General features: G+C 43.5%; 1 protein-coding gene across 2 annotated transcripts in view; it reads left to right on the forward strand.

The window, feature by feature from the left end:
• The window catches only part of LOC115133674 (RNA-binding protein with multiple splicing), a 55,376-nt gene extending 47,391 nt beyond the window's left edge, over positions 1-7,985 (forward strand). The window contains exons 4-6 of one of the 2 annotated variants that reach the window (XM_065016540.1): positions 1,840-1,990; positions 3,744-3,871; positions 7,899-7,985. In XM_065016540.1, coding sequence (XP_064872612.1) covers positions 1,840-1,990; positions 3,744-3,871; positions 7,899-7,961 — 342 coding nt within the window. In that variant the 3' untranslated portion in view covers positions 7,962-7,985. The remainder of the gene's footprint in view (positions 1-1,839; positions 1,991-3,743; positions 3,872-7,898) is intronic. The other variant, XM_065016539.1, reaches the window with a different exon arrangement.
• The last annotated feature ends 557 nt before the right edge of the window (positions 7,986-8,542 follow it).

The raw sequence follows: 8,542 nt of genomic DNA on the forward strand, positions 1-8,542 counted from the left end.
TAGAATCTAGTTGATGATCCCTGGTCTATAGCTACATATTCAACTGTAGAATCTAGTTGACGATCCCTGGTCTATAGCTTCATATTCAACTGTAGAATCTAGTTGATGATCCCTGGTCTATAGCTACATATGAAACTGTAGTAAAAGAAGAAGAGGTCTCTATACATGTACTATCTGCCTTCACATCAAAACATATAAACCTGTTGGAGGTGTCGAGAAAACTGATGGGTGAAAATAACCATTTCAAGTCAGAGAATCAACTCTCCTCTGAACCTTTTGATTCTGAGTTCAAATTAAAGCAGTCCTCATTATGCCTGTATAGCTTATTATACCCTCTGTAGCTTCAATTGGCAGAGGCTCAGAGAACGGTGAGCCAAGGCAATCCTAGTTAATTCCTCCCTTCATGAGAACCGTGATCTCTCGCTTCTTTCAGCACGGCTCTCTGCATGCCTGCTGGGACGGACCTAGAATCGACCCTAGGTGCGCACCGCAGAACTCACTCCACGGGCTTCTCTCTTCATTGATCCGATTCGCTGTGTTTTTCTTTCCATCTCCGACACACCAAGAAACTCTCATATCGGGCTTGATGTAAGGGTAGATAGCCACCGGTTAATGCTGTGTTGTACTGTTGATTCACAACCCACAGCAAACAAACAGTGCCTTTGTTTCTGACGAAGAGGACCCCTGTTCATCCTGCATTCCATATTTGTAGCATCGGTCTCGGGTAGGGTTGGAACATTTTACAACCCTAGTCTTGGGGCTAAAAGTAATGGAGAAGGAAAAATGTTTTGGTAGAAAAAGGAGGTTTTTAATAATTGATGACAGAAATCAAAGTAACCTAACCTTGAGTCAGTTACTCGCAATGGCCAAAATGTAGCTCCCCTGACTGTATGTTTTGCAGTGGAATCCTAAAAATTTGTAGGTGCTGTCGAAAGATCGCTTTGAGGTGTGGCGATCGCTGTGTGTTATGGTTGGTGGGGGTTTGCGGTCACAGTATTGGGTCAGAGTTCATGAGGGAAAGTGACGAGGTCAGCCTCGTGGCTTCCCTCTTCTATGCATTCTGCCTCTGACACAAGTGACATGGTATCCCCACCAACTGACATGGTATCCCCACCAAGTAGCATGGTATCCCAACCAAGTGACATGGTATCCCCACCAAGTGACATGGTATCCCCACCAAGTGACATGATGGTATCCCCACCAAGTGACATGGTATCCCAACCAAGTGACATGGTATCCCCACCAAGTGACATGATGGTATCCCCACCAAGTGACATGGTATCCCCATCAAGTGACATGGTATCCCCACCAAGTGACATGGTATCCCCACCAAGTGACATGCTGGTATCCCCACCAAGTGACATGCTGGTATCCCCACCAAGTTTGGGTCACCATGAACCAAACCTTAATGCTTGTGTCACCACATGCAACAGAATGAGAAGGACGTTCTAATCCAAGTTGAATCCCTCAAGACCACGTTCTTCACAATAGCTCCTGCAATAGCTCTTAGAATATCTCTTACAATAGCTTTTATAATAGCTCTTACAATGGTTCTCACAATATGGTTTCAAATACCAGGCTTTTACATGTGATTTGGTCAGGATATGATTCGCTCGTTGAACACCACAGACAGTATATCATATTATAGAGGATATCTAAGTTACTGGATGGGTGTAACCAATGTCTCTATATTTTAAAGACAACCTAGATTTATAACTCTGTCCCATCCATCGAATAGGCGGCGTGATTACTTCCCAGAAACTAAGTGTATCTTTATCGTCATGACAACAAAATACATTTTGTGTTATTGTGTATTTCACCCTCTTCCTTTGAACACAGGGTGTCCGCTTCGACCCGGAGATCCCCCAGACTCTGCGGCTGGAGTTTGCCAAAGCCAACACCAAGATGGCCAAGAACAAGCTGGTGGGCACTCCCAACCCTCCTCCCTCCCAGCAGAGCCCTGGCCCACAGTTTATCAACAGAGACCCATGTGAGTGTTCCTGTCTGTCTGTCAGACCAAGCTGCAGGGCCCTGCACCACTGATGAGTGGTAATCCCTTTACTTGGGGTGAAAATAGTAGGCCTTAACTGTAGCTATATTATAAACAGAGTGTTATAATTGTACACACAGTGTTGATGTATGGGAGCTACGTACAACCTAGATTGGAGCCTTGTTGGAGTTAGGATCTCAAACTAAACAGCTGTAGAAACGTGTGTGTAGGTTTTAATTTATCAGTTATAAGACACCCTTGGTCAATGTTTATTTTTTTACATTTAGAGAGTTGTCAAGTATGGAATGTTACAAAATGACAGTCTTAAAGTTTGTCTCTGGTCAATCAGTATGGTTTTAAATGAGGTTAATCAAGGACTAATATTCATTCTCAAGCTCTCTCAAACACATTCCCCTTGTTAAATGAATGTTTAATAAATATTCTCTGTGTGCAGTACTAGCCTCGGTCATAATCCTACGCACCTAACCCCTTGACTCTTGAGATTGTGTGGAATTCGCTGATGTAGCTCTGTACTGTTTTACGTTTAGTTAAATATTTTGTCAAGCGTTAAGTTTGAACATAGGCCATCTGTGGATTGCGTGGCTGTAGCTAGATTCTTACTTATTGACCAAAACATGTTGTTATCTGAAATCTTTTTGCCGGAGGAGAGAGGGAGTACACTTGTTGGGTCCTTGTGGAATAGGGAAGGAAACGATGAATGAAGATTACGGCGTAATTGTCAACCGATCTCCAAAACAGAAATCAATGGCTGTCGTTTTCTGATAAGGAGTTACACGGTCAAAAGTTGAAGAACACAATGTAGAAAAGAGTAAAAAACTCTTGAATGAGTAGGTGTTCTTAAACTTTTGACCTGCAGTGTATATCTGCCAGTTGATCTGAGAATACACTGAAATGGACAGTTTTTCAAGGCACCTGGAACATGGAAGCCATTGTTATTGTTGTTGATATAGGTACAGCTATTGGTATTCTGTAGATCTATATGATGCTGTCTGGACATGATCTCCTCTTTCAAAAGAGGAGGCGGGAGGTAGCCTAGCGGTTAGAGCGGGCCAGTAACCGAAAGGTCCATGAGCTGCCAAGGGGAAAAAAAACGTTTTTTCTGCCCCTGAACAAGGCAGTAAACCCACTGTTCTTAGGCCGTCATTGTAAATAAGAATTTGTTCTTAACTGACTTGCCTAGTTAAATAAAGGTAAAATTAAAATAAACAAATAAATAAAATAAAAATATATATATAAACTGTCCCATTAATGACTAAGGTAGATTTTTTTGCTTTTAATCTGAAATATTTTTTGTAGTGTAAATATCCACCCGCCCTCAACCGGTAGCCTTTTCACTCTGCTAACCTTTAAACAATCTCACCCTGTATCTTTCTTCATCTGTCCCTCTTCTCCCTCTTCTCCCTCTTACCTCTTACCTCTATTTCAAGTCACGTTCACTCTGTAATACCTCACTCACAGCATCACAGTAGTCTAAAGTTCCTTCTTCGCCTCATCTCCTCTCTTCCAACCACAATGGTCTTAATATAGAGGATACGCGAAAGCAATATGGCGGAATTTCACAGGGAGACTCCCGTTCACCTATCCAGGTCTTTCAGATCAATGCTTAAAAAAGAGAGGAGACCACTTATGACGTGTGTACCTACATGTCACACATCCCTCCACCCTGTCTGTTCCCCCTCATCCACTCCCTCCGTCACTCCTCACCGTTCTCCTCCTTTTCTTGTCTCCACAGATGAGCTCACAGTACCCGCTCTGTACCCTGGCGGCCCAGACATGTGGGCGTCATACCCGCTGTACCCAGCGGAGCTGTCGCAAGCCCTCCCTCCTGCTTTCACCTACCCCTCCTCACTTCACACTCAGGTAAAATGAACACCTGAGCCCACACCTACCTAACCTACCACACCTATCTGCCTACCTCCCTACCTTTATTTATACCGTATTTTACCGGGTCAGTTGACTGAGAATGCATTCTCATTTACAGCAACGACCTGGGGAATAGTTACAGGGGGAGAGGAAGGGGGGATGAATGAGCCAATTGGAAGCTGGGGATGATTAGGGAGCCATGATGGTATGAGGGCCAGATTGTGAATTTAAAATTTCTTGTTAACAAACTATAGTTTTGGCAAGTCGGTTAGGACATCTACTGTGTGCATGACACAAGTAATTTTTCCAACAATTGTTTACAGGCAGATTATTTCACTTGTAATTCACTGTATCAGAATTCCTGTGGATCAGAAGTTCACATACACTAAGTTTACTGTGCCTTTAAACAGCTTGGAAAATTCCAGGCAATGATGTTATTGCTTTAGATGCTTCTGATAGGCTAATTAACATATTTTGAGTCAATTGGAGGTATACCTGTGGATGTATTTCAAGGCCTACCTTCAAATTCAGTGACTCTTTGCTTGACATCATGGAAAAAAAATCAAAAATAAATCAGCCAAGACCTCAGAAGAATATTGTAGACCTCCACAAGTGTGGTTCATCCTTGGGAGCAATTTCCAAGCGCCTGAAGGTACCACGTTCATCTGTACAAACAATAGTACGTAAGCATAAACACCATGGGACCACGCAGCCGTCATACCGCTCAGGAAGGAGACGCGTTCTATCTCCTAGAGATGAATGTACTTTGGTGCGAAAAGTGCAAATCAATCACAGAACAACAGCAAGGGCCCTTGTGAAGATCTATAAGTATCTACAGTATATCCACAGTAAAATGAGTCCTATATCGACATAACCTGAAAGGCCACTCAGCAAGGAAGAAGCCACTGCTCCAAAACTGCCATAAAAAAGCCAGACTACGGTTTGCAACTGCGAATGGGGACAAAGATCGTGCTTTTTGGAGAAATGTCCTCTGGTCTGATGAAACAAAAATACAACTGTTTGGCAATAATGACCATCGTTATGTTTGGAGGAAAAGTGGGGAGGCTTGCAAGCCAAAGAACACCATCCCAACCGTGAAGTACGGGGGTGGCAGCATCATGTTGTGTTGGTGCGTTGCTGCAGGATGGACTGGTGCACTTCACAAAATAGATGGCATCATGAGGCAGGAAAATTACGTGGATATATTGAAGCTTCTTCTCAAAACATTACTCAGGAAGTTACACCTCAGCAATCACTGCCTCATTGCCTGCATCCACTATGGGTCCGCGGTCAAACGCTCCATAAAACAGTCCTGCGAGCAGGCCTTTCTAATCAACCTGGCCCGGGTATCCTGGAAGGATATTGACCTCATCCCGTCAGTCGTGGATTCCTGGTCATTCTTTAAAAGTAATTTCCTCACCATCTGAAATAAGCATGCCCCTTAAAAAAAATGTAGAACTAAGAACAGATATACCCCTTGGTTCACTCCAGACCTGACTGCCCTTGACCAGCACAAAAACATCCTGTGGCGGACTGCAATAGCATCGAATAGTCCCCGTGATATGCAACTGCTCAGGGAAGTCGGGAACCAATACAAACAGTCAGTCAGGCAAGCAAAGGCTAGCTTTTTCAAACAGAAATGTGCATCCTGTAGCTCTAACTCCAAAAAGTTTTGGGACACTGTAAAGTCCATGGAGAACAAGAGCACCTCCTCCCAGCTGCCCACTGCACTGATGCCTAGGTAACACGGTCACCAACGATAAATCCATGATAATCAACAATTTCAATAAGCATTTCTCTACGGCTGGCCATGCTTTCCTCCTGGCTACCCCAACCCCGGCCAACAGCTCCGCACCCTCCGCAGCTACTTGCCCGAGCCTCCCCAGCTTCTCCTTCACCCAAATTCAGATAGCAGATGTTCTGAAAGAGCTGCAAAAACTGGACCCGTACAAATCAGCTGGGCTAGACAATCTGGACCCTCATCTTCTAAAATTATTCGCCGCCATTGTTGCAACCCCTATTACCAGTCTGTTCAACCTCTCTTTCGTATCGTCCGAGATCCCTAAAGATTGGAAAGCTGCCACAGTCATCCCCCTCTTCAAAGGGATGACACTCTAGACCCAAATTGTTATAGACCTATATCCATCCATCCATCTTTCTAAAGTCTTGGAAAGCCATGTTAATAAACATATCTCTTACCATTTCAAGTCCCACCATACCTTCTCCGCTGTACAATCCGGTTTTCTTATCTGGTCATGAGTGCATCTCAGCCACGCTCAAGGTACTAAACGATATCATAACCGCCATCGATAAAAGAAAGTACTGTGCAGCCGTCTTCATCGACCTGGCAAAGGCTTTCGACTCTGTCAATCACCGTATTATTATCGGCAGACTCAACAGCCTTGGTTTCTCAAATGACTGCCTCGCCGGGTTCACCATCTACTTCGCAGACAGAGTTCAATGTGTGAAATCGGAGGGCCTGTTGTCCGGACCTCTGGCTGTCTATATGGGGGTACCACAGGGTTCAATTCTCGGGCCGACTTTTCTCTGTATATATCAACGATGTTGCTCTTGCTGCGGGTGATTCCCTGATCCACCTCAACGCAGACAACACCATTCTGTATACATCTGGCCCTTCTTAAGACATTGTGTTAACTAGCCTCCAAACGAGCTTCAATGCCATACAACATTCAATGCCATACAACACGTTTAAGTGCAGCCTCCAACTGCTCTTAAACGCTAGTAAAACCAAAGGCATGCTTTCAACCATTCCCTGCCCACACCCGCCCGACTAGCATCACTACTCTGGACAGTTCTGACCCAGAATACATGGACAACTACAAATACCTAGGTGTCTGGCTAGACTGTAAACTCTCCTTCCAGACTCAAATCAAACATCTCCAATCCAAAATCAAATCTGGAATCGGCTTCCTATTCCGTTTTGTTACCACAGCCCCTTATACGACCTGTATGCTCTAGTCGGCTGGCCCTTGCTACATACTCGTCGCCAGACCCGCTGGCTCCAGGGCATCTACAATTCTATGCTAGGTAAAGCTCCGCCTTATCTCAGCTCACTGGTCACAGTAACAACACCCACCCGTAGCATGGGCTCCAGCAGGTATATCTCACTGGTCATCCCCAAAGCCAACACCTCCTTTGTCCGCCTTTCCTTCCAGTTCTTTGCTGCCAGTGACTGGAACGAATTGCAAAAATCGCTGAAGCTTGAGACTTATATTTCCCCCACTAACTTTAAACATCAGCTATCTGAGCAGCTAACCGATCGCTGCAGCTATACATAGCCCATCTGTAAATAGCCCATCCAATCTACCTACCTCATCCTAATATTATTTTTTATTTTTTTACTTTCCTGCTCTTTTGCACACCAGTGTCACTACTTGCACATCATCATCTGCTCATCAATCACCCCAGTGTTAATCTGCTAAATTGTAATTACTTTTCTACCATGGCCTATTCATTGCCTTACCTCCTCACTCCATTTGCACACACTGTATATAGACTTTCTCTTTTTTTCTATTGTGTTTTTCACTACACTTGTTTATTCCATGTGTAACTCTGTGTTGTTGTTTGTGCCGCACTGCTTTGCTTTATCTTGGCCAGGTCGCAGATGTAGATGAGAACTTGTTCTCAACTAGCTTAACCGCTTTTAAATAAAGGTGAAATAAAATAAATAAAACACAAACACACACACATACAGAACATACACTCACTCGCAAAATAGGCCTCTGTGTTATCACTAAGGGGCGAGAAGTGCATGTATTCATTAGGCTCTGAATCGGGTGATTCTGAATGAGTCGATTCTGGTTTCAAATTAGTTGACTCATGATCTGAATCTCAGCAGGTTGACACTGGTTAACTGAATCGATTCTTATCACCTGAAGTATGGATTCTGAGTCAACTCTGTTAAAATTTATCTTAGAGTTTTTAACTGAATGTCTGGTGTTCTGAATATGAGCGAGTGGACTCCTTTGAAGTGAATCATGTTGCTGGTGTGCCTTTTGTTCAGATTCGCTGGCTCCCTCCTGCAGATGGTACTCCCCAGGGATGGAAGTCCAGGCAGTTCTGTTGAGGTATGTGTAACGTGACACACACACACACACAAACACACACACAGACGTGCATGACCTACACTACTGGTCAAAAGTTTTAGAACACCTACTCATTCAAGGGTTTTTCTTTATTTGTACTTTTTAATACATTGTAGAATGATAGTGAAGACATCAAAACTATGAAATAATACATATGGAATCATGTAGTAGCCAAAAAATGTTAAACAAATCTTAATATATTTGAGATTTGAGATTCTTCAAATAATTTGCCTTGATGATAGCTTTGTACACTCTTGGCATTCTCTCAACCAGCTTCACCTGGAATGCTTTTTCAACAGTCTTGAAGGAGTTTCCACAAATGCCAAGCCCTTGTTGACTGCTTTTCCTTCACTCTGCGGTCCGACTTATTTCAAACCATCTCAACCAGCTTCATGAGGTAGATACCTGGAATGCATTTCAATCAACAGGTGTGCCTTCTTAAAAGTTCATTTGTGGAATTTCTTTCCTTCTTAATGCATTTGAGCTAATCAGTTGTGTTGTGACAGGGTAGGGGGATATATAGAAGATAGCCTTATTTGGTAAAATACCAAATCCGTCTGAT

Source organism: Oncorhynchus nerka, unplaced genomic scaffold, assembly GCF_034236695.1.
Source record: "Oncorhynchus nerka isolate Pitt River unplaced genomic scaffold, Oner_Uvic_2.0 unplaced_scaffold_34___fragment_2___debris, whole genome shotgun sequence".
Taxonomy (NCBI): Eukaryota; Metazoa; Chordata; class Actinopteri; order Salmoniformes; family Salmonidae; genus Oncorhynchus; species Oncorhynchus nerka.